General features: G+C 43.8%; 1 protein-coding gene and 1 pseudogene across 1 annotated transcript; one reads left to right on the top strand and one right to left on the bottom strand.

Annotated features, from left to right (window-relative positions):
- Positions 1–11370: 11370 nt before the first annotated feature.
- LOC146183092 (uncharacterized) lies at positions 11371–13941 on the bottom strand. The gene is made up of 3 exons (XM_084608325.1): positions 13521–13941; positions 12974–13080; positions 11371–11445 (listed from the first exon to the last, which is right to left on the bottom strand). The coding sequence occupies exons 1-3, from the start codon at positions 13939–13941 to the stop codon at positions 11371–11373; spliced, it is 603 nt and encodes a 200-aa protein (XP_084464451.1).
- A 2144-nt stretch (positions 13942–16085) lies between these two features.
- Positions 16086–18435, top strand: LOC146183093 (uncharacterized; annotated as a pseudogene).
- The last annotated feature ends 5973 nt before the right edge of the window (positions 18436–24408 follow it).

Below are 24408 nucleotides of genomic sequence, written 5' to 3' on the forward strand. Positions count from 1 at the left end.
CCTGCAGTGGGTATAATCAGGCTGATGATGATGATGATGAATTAGTCACTGTTGTTCTAGTTATGTTGTCAGACATCAATATTTCCGATCTAGATTTGAATTTCTACTTTCATAGTTCCCAGATGATGATATTGGACAGTTTCTTTTATTTTAGCAGTAAAACAACCCTTTTTAATCCGAAAAATGCTTCTGGTTTAAATCTCTGAATGAGTTATTGTCTGGTTGTTAGTTGAAAGTTTAGAGTTCCATTCTTGCCAACTGTTCATGCAGTTAACATAACAAAGGTTGACAGATATACTGATTTGGTATGTTCTAAATATTTTTATGCTTATTTTATTTTAGAGCCTGCATTATATTCTGATACAATAAAAATGGCAGCCTGATTTAGTTACTTTTCTACTTATGTTGTCAGACATCGATATTTCTATTCTAGATGTGATTTTATGCTTTAGTAGTTCCCAGATGATAATATGGGACAGTTTCTTTCATTTTTGCAGTAAAACACCACCTTTTAATGCAAGAAACGTTTCCAGTTTTAAGCTCCGAATGATTTATTCTCTGGTTGGTGGTTGAAAATTTACAGTTGCTTTGTTCCCGACTGTTCTAGCGTTTAACATAACAAGGATGATAGATTTACATATTTTGTATATTCTCAATTTTTTGTTTGATGTATATTTTAGAGCAGAGCCTGCATTACATTCTGATACAATAGAAAACACAGCTGATTAGTCACAATTATGTTGTGAGGCATCGATATTTCCATTCTAGATTTTAATTTGTACTTTCATAGTTGCCAGATGATGATATTGGACAGTGTCTTTTATTTTTACAGTAAAACACCCCTTTTTAATGCAGAAAATGTTTCCAGTTTTAAGGTCTGAATGAGTTATTGTGTGATTAATGGTTGGAAGTTTGCAGTTCCATTGTTCTCAACTTTTCTTGCAGCTTAACATAACAAGGTTGATAGATATACATATTCCTTTATATTTAAAATATTTTTTTTTGGTGTTTATTTTATATTAGAGCCGCATTATATTCTGGTATAATAATGCGCAGCCTGGGTTAGTCACTGTTCTAGTTATGTTGGCAGATATCGATATTTCCGTTCTAGACTTGAACATCTGCTTTCAGTGTTGCCAGATGATCATATAGGCCAGGTTCTTTTATTTTTGCAGCAAAACATTCCCTTTAATCCGCAAAATATTTCCATTTTAAATCTTTGAATGAGTTATTGTCTGCTTCTCGGTTCAGAGTTTGCAGTTCCATTGTTCCCGATTGTTCATACAGCTTAACATAAGAAGGGTGATAGATTTATATAATTTGTATGTTCTAAAAGTTTGTGCTTGATGTTTATTTTATATTAGAGCCTCTTCTATATTTTGATAAATAAAAGCTCCGCCTGAATTTGTCACTGTTTGTCTAGTTATCTTTTCAGACATCGATATTTCCAATCTAGATTTGAATTTCTGCTTTCATAGATGCCAGATGATGATATTGGATAGTTTCTTTTATTTTTGCAGTTAAACATCCCTTTTTAATTTTAAAAACGCTTCCTTTTTAAAGCTCTGATTGAGGTATTGTCTGATTGGGGATTGAAAAGTTGCAGTTCCGTTGTTACAGAGTTTTCATGCAGAATAGCATAACAAGGTTGAAATATTTATTTATTCTGAATATTCTAAATTTTTTGTTTCATGTTTATTTTATATTAAAGCCTGCATTACATTCTGATACAATAAAAAGCACAGCCTGATTTAGTCACTTTAGTTCTAGTTATGTTGTCTGACATCGATATTTCTGTTCTAGATTTGTATTTTTGCTTTCATAGTTGCCAGATGATCATATTAGACAGTTTCTTTTATTTTTGCAGTAAAACATCCCTTTTTAATGCGAAAAATATTTCCAGTTTAAAGCCCTGAATGAGTTAATGTCTAATAGGTAATTGAAAATTTGTTGTTTCATTGTTGCCAACTGTTCGTGCAGCCTGAGATAACAAGGTTGATAGATTTACATATTTTGTATATTCTTAATTTTTGGTTTGATGATAATTTTGTTTCAGAGCCTGCAGTATATTTTGGTACAAAAAAAACCTCCGCCTGATTTTGTCGCTGTATTTCTAGTTGAGCTGTCAGACATCATCATTTCAATTCTAGATTTGAATTTATGCATTCATAGTTGCCAATTGATGATACTGGACATTTTTGTTTATTTTTGCAGTAAACCGTCCCTTTTTATAGCGTAAAATGTTTCCAGTTTGAAGGTCCCAATTAGTTATTATCTGGTGATTGGTTGAGCGTTTGCAGTTCCGTTGTTGCTGACTGCTCATGCTGCTTAACATAATTGATAGATTTATATAATTTTTATGTTCTAAAAGTTCCTGCTTTATGTCTATTTTATATTAGAGCCTGCTCTTTATTGATACAAACTATAGTCGACGACGAAGCAGAGGCAATCAGTAGCTAGTTGACTTAGACGATGAAGTGGTTGCTGGTTGGCATAGACGACAAAGTTGGTTGCCTGGAACCGCGCTCAGACCGCTTCTCTGACCGCTCTCGGACTTCGGCAGTCTTCTAGGCTCAGTGCATTGCCTGGATGTTTGGCGCAATACCCGTTACAGTGTGGTGGAGGAGCGGGGTACGCTTTCTCACGTTTACACGCTTCACAATGGATCTGACTCCTGTCCACCAGAAACTCAGTCGCCGCCTCCGTGGACTGTCGCCTGAGGTTGGGCCCCTTTCCTCCCCTACGAGGATCATGTAGCCGCAACTGTCTAGCCACCTCGACATGTCCACTGATCCCAGGCTCTCAGCTCCGATCCTTTGCCACCCGTCGAGAAAACCACCATCTTTTCACGGCGATGTCTTCGAAGACGCTGAGGATTGGCTGCCGACATTCGAGAGAGTGGCTCGGTACAACGGCTGGTGTGACGAGCGAAAGCTCAATAATGTTTACTTCGCCTTAGTAGAGTCTGTGCGTATGTGGTTCGAAACCCACGAGGGCACCCTTACCACCTAGCAAACATTTTGCCGTGAACTGCTGACCACCTTCCCCAACGCCGACCGCCGCGAGAAAAGCTGAAACTGCACTTCTGTCCAGAAACCAGCGCCCAAATGAAAGTGTGCCATGTACTGAGAAGACGTGACCCGTCTTTTTCAGCACGCAGATCCCAATATGAAAGAGAAGAACTTCGCCACCTCGTGGAATTAGGCCGGAGCTGCTTGCGGGCCATGTTCGCAATGCACCGCGTACCGTTGCTGAATTCCTCGCGGAGACAACGACCATGGAAACGACGCTCCAACAACGGGCCCGGCAGTACAACCGAGATGTCAGCAGCCTGGCCCTAGATGTTTTTTCGTCTTGCCATCGAGGCTGTGCGGACCCCTTACGTCACCTCATTCGGTCGGTTGTTCTAAAGGAACTTCGAAGTTTCCGTCTGCCTCAGAGTGCGCCAGTGACATCGCTGACCGAAGTCGTCAGAGATAAAGAACGCTAGGCTGCTCATGAATTCCCTGTCACCAATATACTGCAACGCGTCGATGAAATGCCCACGCACACATCCGTTGCTCGTCAGGCAGCTGCCTACGATCCTGTCACTACCATACCTCCATGGGTCAAAGACAAACGAACTTACGCGTTCATTGCACGTCAAGCAGCTGCCTTTGGTCCTATTGACCCGACATTGGTGGTTAGCCACATCAGTCCGTATCACGCATAGGCTCAAGCTGTGGTGCCTATTCTATGCCCTCGCAAGTCGGACGTGTTTCATACGCTGGACGGCAGGCCAATCTGCTACCACTGCGGGGAGGCCGGTCACCTTTACCGTGCATGCCCATATCGACGAGTGGGACTTCGCGGCTTCGGACCCGATGCGCCCTGTCTACGGAACGGCGAATGGCCGCTCGAAATTGAAGCTCATCTGTTGGCTTGTCAGAGGCCTGGGAGATACAGGCGCTATGACTCAGGATCGTCATCTCCGCTGCAGTACCGTTACCGAAGCCCTCACAGAGACGCCAGCAATACTGAGCGGCGTTCTCCCAGTCCACACCGGGAAACCTAATTGCAGCATTCCTCGGAGGCAAGGCCGGTGCTGTCGGAAAAATTGAAGATCCTCCACCGCCTATACACCGATACGCTTGTTTCTCAGAGGGGCAGTTTAGCGACAGCATCCGACGCGCTTCTTCTGTTTGTGCGTGACACTTGACGGAACTGACACGATCACTTTACTTGACACCGGTGCAGACTATTCAGTGATGAGCCACACCCTCGCCCTGGAATTGAGCACAGTTGTGACAAGGTTGGGCCCTAGCATTCGCATGGCTGGAGGTCACCTCATTAGCACCACCGGAAGGTGCACAGCCCGAATTGGCATCCGCGTTTTCGTCTACGTTGGAGAATTCGTTGTCTTGCGCGACTGTTCGAGAGATTTGATTCTGGGGCTCGACATTCTGCAGGCACACGGTGCTGTGATCAACCTACACGAGGCACGAGTCACATTCTCGACTAAACGGGCAGTGGCACGCTTCGACACCCGACATCGCTGTAGCCATGCTCTGCATATTGTGGAGGATGATGTAACGCTGCCAACATGGTGCAGTGTCGTAATACGTGTGCAGAATGACCTATTTCATGAGTTTGAGGGCACATGGCGGAGGGTCATATCCAGCTTCTGATTGAAAGGGGTCTCATTGTCGCCTGAGGTCTCGTCCACCTATGGGATGGCTGCACTACCGTTCTGCTCACCAACTTTTCGAACGAATTTCAGCACCTCATCTAAGGCATGGTGATCTCCTTCCTCCAACACGTCGCGGAGTGTCCACATTTAAGCACTGTGGAAGAAGCCCTTCAAGAGAGGGACCTCATCACGTTCTGCCAGCTGTTGAAATAAACACCTAGTTATCGCCGGCTCAGAAGAATCTGCTTTCGGCTGTCTTGGCAGATTTTGCAGACTGCTTCGCAATGTCTTCGAAAGCGGGCCGAACTCCGGTCGCCAAGCACCGTATAATAACAGACGAGACCACGCGCGCCGTATGCCAATGCCTGTACCGCGTTTCTCCAACGGAACGAGCAGCGAATCATAGACAGGTCACCGAAATGGTTTCCGAAGATGTCATTCAGCCATCTACAAGCCCGTGGGCTTCACCGGTAGTTCTCGTCAGAAAGAAGGTCAACACTGCGGTTCTGTGTTGATTACAGAAAACTCAATCTCGTCCCTAAGAAGGATGTTTATCAACTTCCCCGCATAGACGACACACTCGATCAACTGCGAGATGTCCGATATTTCTCGTCGCTAGACCTAAAAAGTGGGTACTGGCAAATAGAACTGCATGAGAGAGACCGGGAGAAGACTGCTTTCGTGACAACCTATGGCTTGTATTAGTTTAAGGTGCTACCGTTCGGCCTATGTTCGTCACTGGCTATGTTCCAATGCATGATGGACACCGTTCTGTCCGATTTGAAGTGGCGGTGGTGTTTGGTTTACCTGGATGATGCCGTCATGTTTTCGACCACCTTCGACCAACTTTACGCCTAGTGTTAAAAGCTCTCCGAGACGCCAACCTGACAATCAAACTGCAGAAAGGTCACTTTGGCTTTGAGGAACATCGCTTCCTTGGTCACGTGGTCAGCGCAAAACTTGTTCGCCCGGACCCTGAAAAGACAGCTGCCGTTTCTGGTTTTCCGCACCTTACTGACAAGAAAGCTGTTCGACGGTTCTTAGGTTTGTGTTCCTATTACTGACTCTTTGTATGAGACTTTTCACACATCTCAGAACCGCTAACCACACTGACTCAAGATGACACGCCATTCCTGTGATGAAGTGAACAAGAGGCTGCTTTCCTTGAGCTTCGCAGCCGCCTACAGAATTCCCCGATACTAGACCATTTTGACGAAAACGCGGCAACTGACGTTCACACTGATGCCAGCAATGTTGGGGTTGGTGCAGTACTAATTCAGTGGCAAGACGGTGCAGAAGGGGTCATCGCTTACGCGAGCCGAACCATTACCCGCTCCGAAACCAACTATTCAACAACTGAGAAAGAATGTGTGGCGGTATTATGGGCCCTCACCAAGTTCCGACCATACCTCTACGGCCGACCTTTCTGCGTTATAAGCGTCCACCATTCATTATGCTGGCTCGCGAACCTCAGACACCCCTCAGGTCGATTGGCTAGATGGAGACTTAGATTACAAGAGTTTGACGTAACCGTCGTATACAAATCAGGACGGAAGTATCAGGATGCTGACTGTGTCGCGCTCACCCATCGCCATATGTCCAGATGAAACGGCCGATGATTTTCCCTTTCTGGGGACTATTAGTACAACCCAAATGGCGTAGCTGAAGAGAACAGACCCAGAGTTAGCGTCACTCGTCGACTATCTGCAGGGCGTCGACGCCCGTATTCCCAGTGTTTTTCATCGTGATCTTCAAACGTTCTCTCTGTGTTGTAACGTGCTCTACAAGCGAAATATTGCTAACAGTGAACAGACGTTTCTCCTTGTGCCCTCCGAGTTGCGCCGAGATATATTGACTGCCTGTGATGATGAACCCACCGCTGGCCACCTGGGGGTGAGCTGTACACTTGCACGAATTCGTCAAAAGTATTATTGGCCCATGGGACACCCATCGGTGCGGGCCTATGTACGCTTATGTCGTGACTGGCAACGTCGGAAGTCTCCGCCATTGAAATCCGCTGGATTACTTCAGTCTATTGCTCCCCTGAAGACCGAAGACCTCTTTCCATCAAGTGGGCCTCGATCTTCTCGGTCCTTTTCCGAAGTCCTCGTCTGGCAACCGTTGTGTAGTCGCCGCGACAGACTACCTAACACAGTACGCAGAGACCGCTTTCCTTGTTAAAAGTACTTTAGCCGATGTTGCTAATTTTTTTGTTCATAACGTTGTCCTACGTCATGGCGCCCCTGCTGCTGTAATCACTGACCGTGGAACAGCTTTTACGGCTCGCCTAATCCGGTTGTCATGAATCTGACTCACACTAGCCATCGATGTGCGACAGCGTGTCACCCTCAGACCAACGGGCTGGAGGAGCGGCTCAATCGCACCATCACCGAAATAATTTCTATGTATGTGGACAAAGAATACCGCACCTGGGATGCGATTTTGCCCTATATAACTTTCGCTTATAATACCGCCACTCAAGAGACGACGTGACTGACCCCGTTCAAACTGGTCTTCTGTCGCCAAGTCAGGACTCCATTGGATGCCATGATGCCAGTTGGTCCTTCTTGCGGCTCTGAGGCCGAACTTGGTGCTCACATCTTTGTTCAGCATGCTGAGGAAGAGGGACAACTAGCACGCCTCAGAATCCACTGACAACAGGCGAATGATGCTGCTCGGTATAACCTTAGCCAAAGAATCGTCACTTACGAGCCGGGCGACTTCGTCGGGAAATGGACACCTGTCCGTCATCGCGGCCTATCTGAAAAGTTACAACACCGACACTTCGGCCCTTACGAGATTGTTTGCCGTGTCAGTGACGTCACCTACGCCGTTGTTCCCGTAGCTTCAGCTTCGTCCCACAGGCCACAGTATCCTGAAGCCGTGCACGTGGTTCGGCTGAAGCCCTCTTATGATCATGAATGACTGAACTTTTGGTGAACGCTGCTGGTCCCTTTGATACTTTTGAGCACCCTTTCATTAACTTCTTAGTAGAACTGTGTCGCATCGAGTCGATGCTACGGCGGAGGGGGGCAGTGATACTAACTTTAGTCGACGACGAAGCGGAGACAATCAGTGGCTAGTTGACGTAGACAAAGAAGTGGTTGCTGGTTGGCATAGACGACGGAGTTGGTTGCCTGCAACCATGCTCAGACGACTGCTCGGACTGCTCTCGGACTTCGGCAGTCTTCTAGGCTCAGGGCATTGCCCAGACGTTTGGTGCAATACCCGTTACAATATTTTGATAAAAAAAGCTCCACCTGATTTTGTCACTTTTTTCTAGTGATGTTGTCAGACATCGATATTTCCATTCTAGATTTGAATTTCAGCTTTTATAGTTGCCAGATGATAATATTGGAGTTTCTTTTATTTTTGGAGTAAAATGTCCATTTTTAATTAAAAAATCTTCCCAATTTAAAGTTCTGAGTGAGTTATTGTCTGGTTGTTGGTTGAAAGTTGGCAGTTCCATTGTTGCCAACTGTTCATGCAGCTTCACATTACAAGGTTGATAGATTAACATATTTTGTATATTCTAAATTTTTTGTTTGATGTTTATTTTATATTAGAGCCTGCATTATATTCTGATACAATAAAAAGTGCAGCCTGATTTAGTCGCTTTTCAAGTTATGTTGTCAAACATCGATGTTTCTATTCTAGATATGAATTTATGCTTTAGTAGTTCCCAGATGATAATATGCTACAGTTTCTTACATTTTCGCAGTAAAACAGCGCTTTTTAATGCAAAAAAATGTTTCCAGTTTTAAGCTCTGAATGATTTATTCTCTGGTTGGTGGTTGAAAATTCACAGTTGCTTCGTTCCCAACTGTTCATGCAGGTTAACATAACAAGGCTGATAGATTTACATATTTTGCACGTTCTCAATTTTTTGTTTGATGTATATTTTACATTAGAGCCTGCATTATATTCTGATACAATAAAAAGCTCAGCCTGATTCAGTCACTGTTGTTCTAGTTATGTTGTTAGATATCGATATTTCTGTTCTTGATTTGAATTTCTGTTTTCGTAGTTGCCAGATAATCATATTAGAGTGTTTCTTTTATTTTTGCAGTAAAACATCCCTTTTTAATGCAAAAAATGTTTCCAGTTTAAAGCCCTGAATGAGTTAATGTCTGGTTGGTGGTTGAAAATTTGCAGTTTCATTGTTGCCATCTTTTCGTGCAGCCTGACATAACAAGATTGATAGATTTACATATTTTGTATATTCTTAATGTTTGGTTTGATGATTATTTTATTTCAGAGCCTGCACTATATTTTGATACAAAAAAAGCTCTGCCTGATTTTGTCACTGTTTTTCTAGTTGTGTTGTCCGACATCGAATTTTCCATTCTAGATTTGAATTTATGCTTTCATCATTGCCAGATGGTACTGGACATTTTCTTTTATTTTTGCAGTAAATCGTCCCTTTTTATAGCGAAAAATGTTTCCAGTTTAAAGGTCCCACTGAGTTATCTGCTTACTGTTTGAATGTTTGCAGTTCCGTTGTTGCTGACTGCTCATGCAGCTTAACATAACAAGGTTGATGGGTTTATATAATTTCTATATTCTAAAAGTTTGTACTTGATGTCTATTTTATATTAGAGCCTGCTCTATATTGACACAAACTATAGTCGACGACGAAGCAGAGGCAATCAGTGGCTAGTTGACATAGACGATGTAGTGGTTGCTGGTATAGTGAACTAGAATAGGTGTAGTGGGGCGAGGGAAGCGCCGCGCCAGCGGAGCGCATGAAGTAGGTGGCGCCGACATCTCGGGCTACCGCGCGGCGGCGCTGCTGCGCCTTTCACTTCGCAGCCTCCTCATACTCCGGATATAGTGCCTAGAATATACTGGCTAGTGTCCCGACCGCGGCCTCCTGGGTGGCGCCGCCAGCGATGAATGCCGGCGGCCGCCGCCAGGGGCGCTGCAAACTGGGTGGGTATCTGTCACGACGCCCGCAGCCTACCGCGCTCTCGCAACACCGGCAAGAGGTCTAGGCGCGCGCTGCATTTCTTTGCTTTCGTCAAGTTGGTAACAGACCACAGTTCTACTGGAGGCAGCTAACTACCAGTTTAAAGGTTTGTTTTGAACTTAGACTAGAATTTTGCGGCATATTCAATCATCGCCGCTTCGGTGCAACTTCGAGTTTTGAACATCCCCGGTGCTCACAAAGTAAAAACGGAATATGTACCCGGGCGACGGTAGCACCATAGGCTTTTATTGGTGTAATGTCATTTTGGTAGCTTTTTCCTAACAAAATGTAAGGATCATATGCGTACATGTGTTCTACCTACACTAATTCAATTGAAATAGATTGGTGGTTCTCAATGTGTACTCTACATTTGCTGACAAGCAAATACGTGCAGTTCAGTCATAGCGTGTGGGTGCGTGCGCGCGCGCGTGTGTGTGTGTGAATAATGCAGGAAAGAACAATGCAACACTTGTTTTTATTGCTACAATAACAAGACGCAGACAGTTGAATGCAGAGCATGAAGGGGAGCATTTACTGGCAGCGGCGCTGTTTAAGAAACCTTTGTCGTTGCCTTCGAGCTTCCCTCTCTTTGTTTAGCCCCTTGACAAAAAAACGAGAACATAAAATTTTACAACTGCAGTTAGAATTGCCTTTTCATGCTCTGGACAGCCAAGTTCAGGAAAAGACACCTGCTGTAGCTGGGTCAAGAATTCAACTAAACTTCCTTCATGGAGTTCGTTTTTACTAAAAAAACGTTGTAAAGGCATCCTCCATGGCATTTACAGCAGTTAACAAGCTCTGGCTAGGGTACACCAGGCACCCATTATCAAAATGAGCAGTACAGTATGAAGAAGCATCGGCACCAGCTTCTGCTTTGCTGACGCAAAGATAGTCTGCACACCGTGGACAGCAGCTCCTGGCAATCATCTTTCTTGCCACATAGACTGTAGTATAATAAATTAGAGCACTATTGCTCTTTTTTTCTGTGTATGATTCATGGTCACTGCTAGACACGATTACTTCAACAACGTCATGAGCTTCGCTGGGATTTCCGTGGTGAAGTAGGTCATCTATTTTCTCTGAGAGAAAACTGCTCGTTGTTTCACACAGCTCATTTGGGTTTAGCAGTGCTTTGGTCACCTCTGGGGTGCAATTTCCTCCTCTAGGCGGTTTCGCCAGGTTGTAGAACGCTAGTAGATTCACAGTAACGAGAAACTGTGAAACGGTGGGGTGGTAGTTGCATCCCGACGACTGCCTAATTATCCCAAAAAGGTTTTCAATTTTATCCTGGCTTACTCGGGACGTAAGCAGATATTTGAACCCCGCAGCCAACGTCAGGAACGACAACAAGTCAAGTTTGCTCTTGATCGTCACTCTTAATCCTGCCGATGTGTTTTCCGTAAGGAAGCCACCGCCAGCTGGTTTCGCATGCTGCTCCCATTCCTGCAGATACTCTAAGAAGCCTTTGATATATTGTTCGTTCGGACTATTAGGCTTGAGTGCCAATTCTCGCTTGTTCGCGAAGTCATTATACGAATCAGACGGTTCATATCTTGCACGAAATCTACTGTCGGCTGCACTATCCCATATGAAGACTGAATTTGTTCTTTGTAAATGAAAAGTCCTTTGATGACTTGGTCACCAAACAGCTGAAAAGTGATGTCAACTTTCATTTTTTCAAAGCTGTTCGGCTTGATGTGTGCATTTGTTATGCTTGGCATCACCTTGAGGGTCACATTTTCCCGATCCACTTCGAAAGCTGCTTGTATGATGCCGCAGTGAACATGTCCAGCTGGTGTGAGGTATCCTTTTGCAACAAACCCGTTTCTGACATTCTTAATCAAATGTGGAAAGACTGAGAAAAAATATAGCTTTCTCTTTTGATCTACTGGGTTCTTGGTGCTATTTCGGACGTGGCTTGTAGAACCTGGGAAAAAATCAAATAAATCCAAAATGATAAAATCTGGTATTATTCCATCGCCACATTTTAAACAATGCAAACCTAAAGCTTCAAAATAGCAAAACACTGTAAAAGAGCAATTTTGTATCTTGCGTGAAATTGCATTCTTGCTCTTACCCTGTATTCCAAAAAGCCGCCACATTCCTCTATTCCAGCTAGCGCCGTCACATGTTATGGAATCCACGAAGAGGCCAGCTTTTTCCGCAAGGACAGTGGCTTCCAAAATAATTTTCGCCAAGGTCGGGGCTTTATCATTTCCCTTTGAGGCAAAAACCCCTAGGATCTGAGTCCAGTTTCCTGCGGAAAGGCAGAAGTTATCGCTCACAGATATGTGCGTATGTTTATATATTTAAGGTTGCGATATAACGAAGAAAAAGTTATTGAAAAGAGCACATCTTCGATGGAAGACCGTCTGGTTAGGGTTGAAGTACTGGCTACAACCAAAATTTATTAGGAGCTGACGCGTTTCGAGGCCACCTTCGTCTCTAGGAAGTGAACATATTCGATAGAAGTTTGGTTGAGAAAGCAAGAGTTTAAATCAAGTAAAAATGCGAATCAAGTATACCTTAGGCTGAAAAATCGCCAACCTAAAGAAAACACACCCAAGGCTCGGCGTCGTACCAATTGCTGAATTAAATGAAGAATTTTAAGAAAATAATGAAAAAGCCCAACCCTGTTAGGCTAACGTACCGCAACCGAAGCACGGTGCTAAGCAATAGAAGCACAAAATTGACTTTAATGGAGGTAGTTGTTGCGGTGTAGACTATCGAATCCTCGCAGGAGCTTCAATTGTGTCATATGACACATTCGAGACACGGGGAATGATAATCGCCCTGTGGAACCACTCGCGATTTTCACTTCACACACCCACGCTTTGCGTTCAGTGGCCCGGCGGTTAAATATACTCGCTGCAAATCACCCGAAGTCATATAACCGAATGGCGCGGACAAACAAACTTTGAGACACGTTTCTTTTTTTTTTGTGTGTCAAGAAGTTGCTTGGAGGAGCCAGCGGTCTTGGTTCGCCGTTGTTGCAAAGTGACACAGGCCATTCACATATATTCAGAGGGGAGCCTTCTTGAAACTATAAATTGTAGTACACTATAGACCTTTGCATCGGCGGGCAGGAAGGATGACGCCTCTTTACTGGGTCGTTGTAAACCGGTTTTTCAAAAGTCCAGAGAGGAGGCTTTTCGAATCTCCCTCGCCCGATAAAAAGGCCTATACGATAACCTGGAAACGTTGCAGATGACATCAGTGGGGAAAAGAAGAACATTTCCTGTTGGCGCCGCATCTGAAGAAACAAAACAACTCGGACGCGAAAACATGGGCTCTTAATTTTGGTTGGTGACAATATTTCAATGCATTAAACACACCTTACCAGTAAATGGCTGAAACAGCAAAACCATGCCATGGTCTGCCAGCACATTCTTCTGGTCAGCAGGTGTATGATCGCCGAGGTCAACAAAGCCTTCGATGTCGCCTTAATTGAAAAAGAAACCCAGAAGGAACACTGCTTAATGTCCAAACATATTTCAACACAGATCAGAATATATATATATATATATATATATATATATATATATATATATATATACACACTTTCTTTTATCACCTTTTTCGCGCCAGAACGAGCTCCAGGAATATTCCAGTGTATTCTTTTATCACTTCTCTAGATCTATGTTGGGGAGTGGCAAATCCTTCCTACTTTTGTTAGCAGAAATTCAGCCTAGTTTTTGTTCAGTGAACTGACGTTTGTATCGCTCACGCACGCTGACCGCCCCTGAAATGCAGACATAAAAGCCTCCTTTCCGGCTGTTTGTGGGCGCATACCTGTAATCTGTGTAGACATGCTTAGCAAAACTCCTCATTTTCCGTATATGGCACAGAGCATTCCAAGAATCTAATAAAAACTTAACTCACCAACTGACTTCACGCTTAGGTTCTCCGATAGCTTTAATTCGTCAATGATGAGGCCACAATGACGACTGTAAACATCCATGGTCTTCGTCTTTTCGTTTAAGGCATTGAAGACTTTAGTGCTGAGGCCAAAACCACCTTTGAAACGCTTCAGGTACTTTTGAAGGCAAGTTCGCCCTGGTAGGACCATAATGGCTTCTCTTCGGAGGTGCTCATATAACTTCGGACTTCGCATCCTCATCAACATACATTCTAGAATCCATTCGTCATCGTATCGCATGCCTTTATGCGATTTTCGTCGTGCAGCCAGGAAACAATTTTTTACAGCCAGCTGTTGCTTTGTGGGAAGGGACTTAATTTTGCTGTCAAATGTTTTTTCACAAAGAGCCTCATTTTGTTCTTTCATGTGAGCCACTTGCATCATTGCGCCTGCCAACTTTTTCTTAGTCCTTGATAGAATTCGAGATATGTTCTTTGATTCTTTCTTTTCATCAGACTTCCTCGCAATTTCACTTTCCCTTCTCTTTTGTCTGCATGCTTGGTTTTGAGCCAGAATTCTCAGGTACTTGCAGAAAGCACAGGACTCTCCATCGGATTTTACTGATAGCAAACACTTCTCAGAAAAAATCATGCCCCTGTAGGAAGTGTACTTTCCAGAAGCAGGCTTTATGCCGCATCCACCACAAAGAGCTGTCAATGAAACTTCCTCGATCAAGGATTCGGCCTCTTCGCATGTCATGACAATTTGTTCTGACTTCTTTCTTCCCCTCAGGTAAACACTGATTGTCCATCAGGTGAAGGTCTTCCAAACACTACCATTTTTTTCTGTGAAAATGATGGCGAAATTATTTTCTTCGGCTTCACAGTAGGCGTAAGCCAATGATTCCGCGGGAAACGTTGGTACTCTCATCCAAGTTATTGGAATAGATATGTTGAGGAATGGGTGCATGCTCTCGCTGGTAATTGGAGGGGGTTGTTCAGCAGCAGCAGCGCTTGCTACTTCAGGACTACAACGTTTGGAGCAATTTTCATTCCTTTCACCTCCATTGGCGGGCCGAGACTCTTCAAGGATCACTGGTTCGGCACTCCCAATGGCTGAACTCAACTCGGAGGTTTCTGGCTCACCACGCCTGCAACGCTTTGCTGGAGGCTCTTTCTCGCACAGATTTCTACTTTTCCTTTTTGCTGGCGATTTGCGCGCAAGATGTTTAGGGTAATCCGGGAATATAGTAGGTATGGCGTCGGGCTTCAGACGTGGTTTATCGCGGGGAAGCTCATTTGTAACGCCGTTCACGGTGACACGGAACACGCGCTCAATATAGTCGCTCTCAAAATGTTTCTCGCACACCACAGCCATTGACGATAACTTTCTGTCTTTTCTTTTGATGCGGCGTTCCCATTCTGCGAGCCGCGTAGCATCAGATGGTGCAGTAAACATTGAAACTCTCTCCTTGTTCGACCGGAGACCGCTTTTGCAGAAAGGCACAAAGCAAGCCTTCTCTTTGAACTGCCGCTTTGGTTTCGACATATTTCCGTGCAGACAAAACTACAATCAAGAACTCATTTTGTTCTTCGTAGATATGATGAAAAAAAAAAAAAACAGCGCCCAAAGGCGCACACAGCGCCCACACAGCGCACGCACACAACGGATTCAGTCACACCGAAATTGCTACAAGAGCACACGGAACGACTTCCATATGCAGTTCCCCACTCACAAAAACAAACGCTGCACTTTCGTGAAAAGAAGAGCACCAGATTCAGCTTGAACCGAGTTGAAAACCCATATGCACGCACAACACCAACAGACTGGCTTCTGAAACGAAAAAACCGCGTCGTCTGCTCCTGTGGTACCCTCCCGACAAGCAGCGCCCTCTGCCGCTATGAACTGGCTTTCATTGCAAATTGCGCCACCCTCGCCCATAGGGAAGCGCTGCCGGACGGCACACTAGCCAGTATATTCTAGGCACTATACTCCGGAGCTCGCTGCGATAGGCGCCGGCTTTTTACATGGGGAGCGCGCTCTGGCTTGGCGTGCTTTTTCAGTGTGTCGTCCTCTGTTATGCTGTTTAACGTAGGCGTAATTCCCCAAATCTCATTGTCAGAAGACAATTCAGTGTACCCCGCGACTTTCTCCAGGGAACAGGTAGGGGCCATCCACTGACCGTACGAGAAACGGAACACTTTGTGCGGCAATCTTAGCACGTGCACGCATATGCGTAGGGTACGCACGCTGGTTTCAACAAGAGCGTCATGGGCAAGCCTTTTTCCATACGTTAATTTATATGCGTCTTGATTTCATCTCTGCTGTGCTGTACAGCCCATGATATTACGAGATGAGCAAACCTCGGCGGAGAAACTATTGTTTTGCTCCTGGATGTAGGACTGGCTACAGTGGAGTGAAGGATGCTCCGAAGTTATCATTATTCGGGGTTCCTGAAGACGAAGCAAGGCGCCGCACGTGGCAGCGCAACTTGCACCGTGCGGACAAGCCCCTGGAAATGACGGATGCCGTGTGTGAGCTGCATTTTGAAGAGAAGTATATATTAAGAGACTATGTGCATATCATCAATGGCAAAGAGGTGCGCATACCACGTGGCAAGCCATCTCTCACCAGATGCAGCACCAACAATTCTGCCCAACCTTCCCGCGTATCTCTCCAAAAAGCCCTCGCGCGAGAGGCCAGCAAGAAAAAGAACGTCTTTGCAAGTGCCTAGCGACCTGTCGGCCAAGACGCAATGCGCACAAGGGGATATATTACCGATTACTACGTCCCAGAATGACGAAGCAGCGGAGTTATGTGAGCCTCGCGAGAGTTATGCGTTTCAGCTAAGCGAAGTCCCTAAACCATCTGAGCTCTGGGCACTGCACAAGTTTTGGAACTACGATGGTGTTGCTTTCGTCCACGGCTCCCTCAACTGTGAAACACACGCTATCAGCATAGAGAAATCTGTGTTCATGAACTATGGAGACAGCCCAAGTACAGTGCTTTGCCGCACGTTTGTTCGCAAGACACTGATTTCCGAAAAGGTTTTAAGCTCACTGAGCGAAAGGGAGCAAGTGCTACAAGAGCCAGATTCTTTGCAAATTTGTAAAGGCGTGGGTAGACCAGAAGAGTTGGTCGGTGTGCCGCTCACAGAAAGACTCAAGCAGCAGATATGGGATGCAGATGGCCTTTTTGTGAGCACCAAATGCAACGGAACTGTACATGACAAAGGTGAGCCCTTGCATCAATGCACATTTTTTACCGGTCTAGCCAAATTCTTAATGAGCAACACTGTTTTACTGATGCAAACGTTAAAAAATTAGTTAATGAGGTTTAAAATCAATATGGCTTATCGGTTTGTTGATATAAACAAACACAGGTGTCACAATGTCAAGCAGTTATCGCTGTCTCTAGAAAAGCCTGTTATTGAAAATTCTGGTTCACCTTCGCTGAAGTAGCCTTTACAGTTCATTGATATGATCTTATTGCACGTGCAGCATATCGCACTATTGCAGCTGCATGCCATTAAAAGGATCAACATAAAAAAAGCAATTGATAGCGGCCGGTGTTGCCAAGCAACGCGTAGAAATATATTTTTCTTTTGAATCTATCTACAGGCTCAACATGCATTCCATGCAAGTACCTGCGGAAGGCCCTATTGACGCGAAAAAGCCATTTGAAGCGGAGGGTACAAAAGTGCACAGCTGCCACAAAGACCACAAAATTTCGACTTCTGAGCCAGAAAAATCGCCGCATTTCAACCAAGCTTCTTGGTCTAACAGCACGCCTGGAGGAAATGAGGGCCAAGAATGTAGTGATTGAAGAAGATGTGCTTGAAAAAAGCATCAGTTGCCTTCCACGAAAACAGCAGGCTAGTGTGCGGCAATGTTTTCAAGCAACAAAAAGATCAAGCAGGAGGGGTACGCGCTACAACCAGGAATGGATCCTAGAGTGCATTCTGATGAAGCTCAAAAGTCCCCGTTTGTACAAACACATACGAAAGCATGATATCCTTGTGCTACCAAGCAAGACTACTATAAAAAATATATGAGGTCATACCGGTCATCGTTTGGCTTTAGTGTGACGACAATGTATATTATAAAGAAAAAGACATCGAGCATGTCAAATTTTCAAAGGCATGGGAGTCTACTAGCCAACGAGATCAAACTGTCTGAGCACTTCAGCATGACCTCGTCAGGAGAAGTTCAAGGCTTCGTCGACCTTGGTACTTTTACGAAACCACAGGATAAACACCAACCGTGCGATCATGGTATGGTAATTATGTTTGTGCCCCTTGTAGGAAAATGGAGCCAAATTGTCGGTGTCTTCGCGACGAAAGGAAATGTAAAGGGCGATATTTTATGTAAGATGTTGATCGAAGCTGTTATTATTGTTGAGAACGCCGGACTTTTCGTAGATTACATAACGTGCGATGGGGCGGCCTGGAACCGAAAAATGTGGAGCCTTGAAGGGGTTGGTGCATCAGCAAAGAGTGTTATGTGCAAAGTGGATCATCCCGTTGACAGAGAGAGGAAGTTGCATTTCGTTTCGGACTTCCCTCATCTGATGAAGTGCTTACGAAATGGACTCCAGAGGGCTGACTTTATCGCCCCTGAAGGAAAGGTAATTTGGCACATTTGAAACTACGTATCGCTTTTTGTAATTGAGGAAAACTGCAATCTTGTTTTTGCATTTCTCTAGGTTTCAATGTGGCCTGTTCGAGAAGCATTCCGACGCGACTGCAGCTTGCGGACACTGAAAGTCATGCCTGGACTCACTGAAGCGCATACAGATCCCAACTGTTTTGAGAAAATGAGGGTTTCGTACGCCTTCCAACTTTTCGGGACAAACGTCCTGAGAGAAATGGCATTTTACAAGAAAGATATTGAAAGGAAATGCGGCTCCATCAAAGCTACGCAAGAATTCTTCACGTGAGATATACTACCCATGAATTACTGATATGCCAGTCGGCATTAGCCTTGCATACAGCGTTTGATTTGTGTTTATTTTTGTCTTCTTTTCAGGAAGATAAAAAAACTGATAACGGCCATGACGTCAAGGTTTCCTGCCGAAGCACTCAGGCCAGCATCTCCAACAGTTGCCATTCTTGTGGACATTCTGGACTATCTTGACAAGTGGGAAGCTGGCACCTCTGGAAAACGAGCCTTTCTAAGCGATTCCACAGCGACTGGACTTAGAGTTACCCTGGCTAGCACGCTATCATTGCTGCAATACTTGACAGAGGCACTTCGCTTTAAGTACCTAATGACTTCGCGTTTGAGCACAGACCCTGTGGAGCACTTGTTTGGAATATTCAGGCAGTCCAGTGGATGCAATTCCCATCCTTCTCCAGAGCAGTTCCTCATCACAGTGAACTGCCTATCATTTTAAAACCTTGCTCGAAGCGTTGACGGGGCCAACGCCACTCCAGAAGCGATAAGTGCCCTCCTGAACATAAGTGACAAGGAGCAAACTAAAACCCCAAAGACAGTCGATGAGCTTCTTGCTCAAGGTAAACTAGACCAGGCTGAGACTTCTCTCGTTAAGGTGCCACCTGCAAATGACCAACACTTGCCAATAGTGGTAGAAAAGAGTGACTCAAGACTTATTTATTATATGGCAGGGTACGTGGCCAGAAAATGTGTCTTGAAACTTAACTGTGCATCTTGCAAAGGTATTCTTCTCGTGGAACCAAATGAGGCAGCAGAGCACCATCTCCCATCCGAGTATACAAAACATTGTAACTGGGGTGGACTTTTATACCCCTCGAAAGATTTGTACTGCTTCGTCGCTGAATTGGAAAATTTATTTACAGAATGCTTCAGCACTGGAGAATTGCACGCCAACAGCATCTCCGACGTGATATCGCTTGTGAATCAAACATTCATTCATTCTAATGCTGTTGGGTGCAGTGTACACAAGGAAGAGATTAGCATGAAGGTGGTCTCTTTCTATGTCCTCACTCGCTTGCACTTTCTCGTCAAAGGACTGAACAGCGAAAATAGCGCAAAGCGAAAAAGAGCCAAACTTGCTAAGCTGAGCATGAGTGTGTAAAATTCGCGGCAGTCAGTTCCACCAGTGCTGCTTTGCATTTTCTCGGAAATATTTGCTTATTATTGCAAATAAAGCCATTTTGTATATATTTCCAACGCAATCAGACTTTTCACATGCCTATGGGAGCTACATGCAGTGAACACACGCCAGCCATACGTCACACGGAACGTTTATGACTTTACAAGAGAGGACTATCTGCCTTTCTTCCATAAATGTCTGATGTAAGATTAAACCTCTTAGAGCACGAATAACTTCAGGAACATACCTGCCTGATCACCAGGTACTCGCCGAGCTGCTGCGAGCGAGCGCTTGCTTGCCAGGGATGGATGGAATATAGCAGTGTCCCCTTTGAAACGGGGTGGTAGCAGTAGCTATCATGCTCATTTTTCTCCCTATATCTTAATTATTGATTTAGAATGGTTAACTAAGCCATCATTCTATTTATTAAATTTTGTTCCTACATTACTAACATTATGTCACTTCTCTGCTTTTCAGCCACCAATCTTCCAGTCGTTTTTTGCTAGTTTCCACCGCCGGTTTATTCACCCGGCCACTGTTATCTCTAAACCCCAGAGCTTCAGGAACAGTGATTGCGCCTGCACCAACTTCCGGATGGATACCATTACATTCGAGTATAATATGGGCAATTTTTCACTGGAGTTTCCACATATAGCACATGCGTCATCTCCATTGTTAAATTTCTTTTTGTAGCTGCGTGTTCTAAGGCACCCTGATCTAGCTTCAAAAAGTAGGGCACTGCCTATTGAGTTATCAAAGAAATCTTCCTTCCTGATCTGCATTTTCCACTTTCGGTATAATTCTACACTCTGTTTCTTTCCATCAAACTTATCCAATTTTTACCTTCTGTGTTTTTCACCTGTTGCTTAATGTTCTTTATTTCTCTGTACTTGTTACTAGCATACTTACTAGTTAGTTTGCTAGTTCTTTTCTTCCACTGTGAGTCAATGCTTTTTAGGTACAGGTATTTAAATACTTTAGCTGCCCATCTGCTACTGTCCAATTTCCTCAGGCGTTCCTCATATAATATTTTACTCTGAGCTCCCCGCACTTCGAAATGTGCCCAGCCCATATCTCCCTGTACCGCCTCATTTGTAGTTTTGCCGTGGGCACCTAGTGCCAATCGTCCAACGGATCTCTGATTTTTTTCTAATGTCGACTGTACCTCTGATTTTAGGCACAAAACCACATTTCCGAAAGTAAGTCCGGGCACCGTAATTCCTTTCCAAATACCCCTCAAAACCTCATACCTATTGTATCCCCACAATGCCTTATGCTTCATTATCCCGGCATTTCTTCGCACTTTGGCCTTAAGTGATTGCTCATGCTTTCCAATGTATGCCAATCCTTCGTTTACCCATACCCCCAGATATTTATATTCTGCTACTCTAGGTATTTCAAGGCCTTGTATTTTAAGACCCTGATCAGTTGAGCCATTGAAAATCATCAGACCCGACTTAACTGCGCTGAAATTGAAGCCTAGAGCGTCCCCTTCGTCACTGCAATACTTAAATAGAGTTTGCAATTCTTCCAGACTCTCAGCTAGCAGCACAATATCGTCTGCATACATCAAACCGGGGAGGCGCTGCTCTACCGCATTTCCACCTAATCTATATGACAGGTTAAAACCTATGTTACTGTCTTGTATCCTCCGTTCCAGGTTTATCATATAAAGCATGAACAGCACCGGTGTTAGAGGACAGCCTTGTCTTAATCCTTTGCATACTTTGACATCCTCCGTACTTCTTATCCCTTCCCACGTAATTTCTACTTTGCTATCCCGGTATATTTCCTGTAGGAACTCTATTATCTTATAACCGATACCTTCTTCTTTTAATATGTTCCACAGGAGTTCCTTGCTTACGTTGTCGTACACCCTGTTTATGTCCAGGAAGGACAAATACAAAGGTCTATTTTCCACTCTAGATATTTCGATGCATTGGGTAAGCACGAACAGGCTATCATCTAAGCGCCTACTATTTCTAAAGCCGTTCTGAGGTTCTCCGAGTATCTTGCTACTTTCAACCCATGATTACACCTTTAATTTCACTGCCTGCATGGCTAACCTGTACATAACCGATGTTATGGTAATTGGCCTGAAGAATTTTTTCTGCATCCTGTCTCCTTTCCCTTTATAAATCAAATTCATTTTACTCTGCCGCCAGCTGTCCGGAATTTGCTTATTCGTTATGACTGTTTTCAGAGCTTTTAACATTTCCTTACTTTTTGGACCGAGTTCATTAAGCAGCTTGATTGGAATTCCATGTATTCCTGTAGATGTGTTTTAGGAATATTTTTTTCTGCCTTTTTCCAGTTTAGATTGGTCAGTTCTAAGCTGCTTTGTATACTGCTACCTTGTGTTGCTACCTGATTTGCGGAGATTACCCTATCGTCGCTCTTAAATGACTCGGCTAAAACTGATGTAATGTAGTTCACTGCGTTATCTCCCTTTAAACAATTTCCCTTGTTATCTTGAATCCGATCCTGCTTTCTTTGATTCTTCTTCCCTAGCCAGCTTATATGGTTGCAGAATTTTCTTGCTCCGCCTCTAGAGGCATCGTGTATATCAGCCATCCAGCAATCGGTGGACTGTCTTAGTTTACTTTGGACGAGAGCCTGCACCTGAAGTTTCTTCTGTCGATATGATTCCCATTTTTGGTCGATTTCCTCCTGAGATACCTGTGCTTTCTTTGCCATTCGGTGTTCCCTTGAAGCAGCCCGTCGTTGTTCAATAGCTTCCCTGATTTCCTTATTCCACCAGCTCCGTGACTTCCTGTTTCCATTCCAGCGGTTTGCTACTTTAACCTCCTGAATTTTCCTCCTTATGAGTAGTTCTACCTGTTCATAATCCCAGTCTTCCATGGGGCTTTTCTCTATTGCTTCCTCTATGTCTGCTGCTATCTGCGCTATTTGATCGTTGTTTAATTTTGCGTTTACGTTTTGTCTAAGTTCCAATTCTCTTTTCATCAAGGGCCCCATCTGCAGACTAATACGTTTATGATCACTTCCCAGACTACACTCCCCTTCTTCGTCTATTTCCATTTTTGTGACCTTGCTATAAATTTCCTGTGACATTAGACAATAGTCAATGGTCATCTGCCTGTCGCGGAATTCCCACGTGATTTGGCCTTCACATTTTGTTTCTCTATTTACTATAACTAGATCGTGTCGCTCACAGAAATCTAGCATTAGCTTGCCGTTACAATCCGTGTATCCATCCAGATCGACGATGTGGCCGTTTATGTCCCCCAGTAGAATAATATTGGCCCCATTTCCAATCTGGCTTATATTGTCACTGAGACATTCAACAAGATCCCTGTTTTCTTGCCTGCATTGATGTCCTGTTCCCAAATAAACTACCCCTAGCCATGCCCTTATGCCGGCAATTGTTCCTGAAACCCAGATAGGCTCTTTACAAGATGATTTATTTCTTTGCCAATTTGTTCCCTCATGTATCAACAGGTGAAGGGAGCGGCAGCGCCATCTGTTGGAGTCGGCGCAAACAGCTTCAGCCCGCCGCCTTCTCTCGACCCACTACTCCTATTCTAGTTCACTATAGTTGCTGGTTGGCATAGACGACAACGTTGGTTGCCTGGAACCGCCCTCAGACCGCTTCTCGGACTGCTCTCGGACTTCGGCAGTCTTCTAGGCTCAATGCATTGCCCAGAGGCTTGGCGCAATACCAGTTACAATATTTTGATAACAAAAACCTCCACCTGATTTTGTCACTCTTTTTCTAATAATGTTGTCAGACATCGATATTTCCATTCTAGATTTGAATTTTAGCTTTCATAGTTGCCAGATGATAATATTGGAGAGTTTCTTTTATTTTTGCAGTAATACGCCCATCTTTAATGAAAAAATTTTTCCAATTTAAAGGTCTGAGTGAGTTATTGCCTGGTTGTTGGTTGAAAATTTGCAGCTCCATTGTTGCGAACTGTTCATGCAGCTTTACATAACAAGGTTGATAGATTTACATATTTTGTATGTTCCAAATTTTTTGTTTGATGTTTATGTTATATTAGAGCCTGCATTATATTTTGATACAATAAAAAACACAGCTGATTAGTCACTGCCAAATTTATGTTGTCAGACATCAATATTTCCATTATAGATTTCAATTTGTCCTTTCATAGTTGCCACATGATGATATTGGACAGTTTCTTTTACTTTTCCAGTAAAACATACTTTTTTAAAGCACAAAGTTTTTCCAGTTTCAAGGTCTGAATGAGGCATTGTCTGGTTAATGGTTGAAAGTTTGCAGTTCCATTGTTCTCTACTGTTCTTGCAGCTTAATATAACAATGTTGATAGATATACATATTTCTTTACCTTTTAAATTTTTTGTTTGATGTTTATTTTATATTAGAGCCTGCATTATATTGTGATACAATAAAGCGCAGCCTGATATAGTCACTGTTGTTCTAGTTATGTTGTCAAACATCGATATTTCAATTCTAGATTAGAATTTATCCTTTCAGAGCTGCCAGATGATGATATTGGATGATTTCTTTTATTTTTCCAGTAAAACAACCCTTTTTAATGCACAAAATGTTTCCAGTTGTAAGTTGTGAATGAGTTATTGTCTGGTCGTTGGTTGAAAATTTGCAGTTTCATAGTTGCCAACTCTTTGTGCAGCCTAAGATAACAGGGTTGAGAGATTTACACATTTTGTATATTCCTAATTTTTGGTTTGATGATTATTTTACTTCAGAGCCTGCACATATTTTGATACAAAAAAAAGCTCCACCTGATTTTCTCACTGTTTTTCTAGTTATGTTGTCAGACATCGACATTTCCATTCTAGATTGGAATTTGTGCTTTCATAGTTGCCAGA

The sequence above is a fragment of the Amblyomma maculatum genome, chromosome 7, assembly GCF_055883805.1.
Source record: "Amblyomma maculatum isolate TAMU_Amacu chromosome 7, ASM5588380v1, whole genome shotgun sequence".
Lineage (NCBI taxonomy): Eukaryota > Metazoa > Arthropoda > Arachnida > Ixodida > Ixodidae > Amblyomma > Amblyomma maculatum.

Coding starts and splice junctions, on each gene's coding strand:
- LOC146183092 (XM_084608325.1), bottom strand. CDS start 13,941: ATGATGCAAGTGGCTCACATGAAAGAACAAAATGAGGCTCTTTGTGAA. Junction 13,081..13,520: donor CCTAAGCGTGAAGTCAGTTG/GTGAGTTAAGTT, acceptor TTTTCAATTAAG/GCGACATCGAAGGCTTTGTT. Junction 11,446..12,973: donor TTCAGCCATTTACTGGTAAG/GTGTGTTTAATG, acceptor TTGTTGCAAAAG/GATACCTCACACCAGCTGGA.